The 533-nt window shown below is 35.5% G+C and overlaps 1 protein-coding gene across 2 annotated transcripts in view; it reads right to left on the reverse strand.

Annotated features, from left to right (window-relative positions):
* LOC108575578 (protein LSM14 homolog B-A) overlaps positions 1 to 533 on the reverse strand; it is a 4,303-nt gene that overhangs the window by 2,637 nt on the left and 1,133 nt on the right. The window contains exons 2-3 of one of the 2 annotated variants that reach the window (XM_017938403.1): positions 330 to 484; positions 2 to 188 (exon numbers count right to left, since the gene is read on the reverse strand). In XM_017938403.1, coding sequence (XP_017793892.1) covers positions 2 to 188; positions 330 to 484 — 342 coding nt within the window. Of the gene's footprint in view, positions 189 to 329; positions 485 to 533 lie in introns of both variants that reach the window. The other variant, XM_017938402.1, reaches the window with a different exon arrangement.

A 533-nucleotide genomic window follows, 5' to 3' on the forward strand; every position in this document is an offset into this window, starting at 1 on the left:
CTTGGCTGTTTATTTATTGGTCCACGAGGATCTCTAGCGGAAGTTGGCATTCCCATTACCGGTCCCATAGTTCCCATAGTCATGCCATAGGGTGTTCCATATTGTCCACCCATTGGACCCATCATTGGATGAGCATAACTGGGTTGTGGCTGGTACGACTGCTGGCTCATAGACGGTTGCACCGTCATCTATAAATAACCAGAATTATTTAGCAATCATAATTAATTGCAGATGATATTAAATTATACATTTATATTTAATTTTAACATTGTTTCTATTAACATTTAATTACAAAAGACAATACAAAAAAGGATATTACTTGTAATTACCTGCACAATGGCTGGATCATTTGGAATAGAACTGACATTATTGACAACTCTAATATCCTTAATGTCAGAACCGCGGAATAAAATATACTCATATACTTGATTTTGTGGTGCCACTGGAAGTTGCGTTTCCCGATCCTCAGTTCCAAAGGAACGTACTACATTATGAGAAAAATAAAACAATATTCCATATTACAAATATATTTA

This window comes from Habropoda laboriosa, unplaced genomic scaffold (genome assembly GCF_001263275.1).
Source record: "Habropoda laboriosa isolate 0110345459 unplaced genomic scaffold, ASM126327v1 scaffold186, whole genome shotgun sequence".
In the NCBI taxonomy this organism is placed as follows: Eukaryota; Metazoa; Arthropoda; class Insecta; order Hymenoptera; family Apidae; genus Habropoda; species Habropoda laboriosa.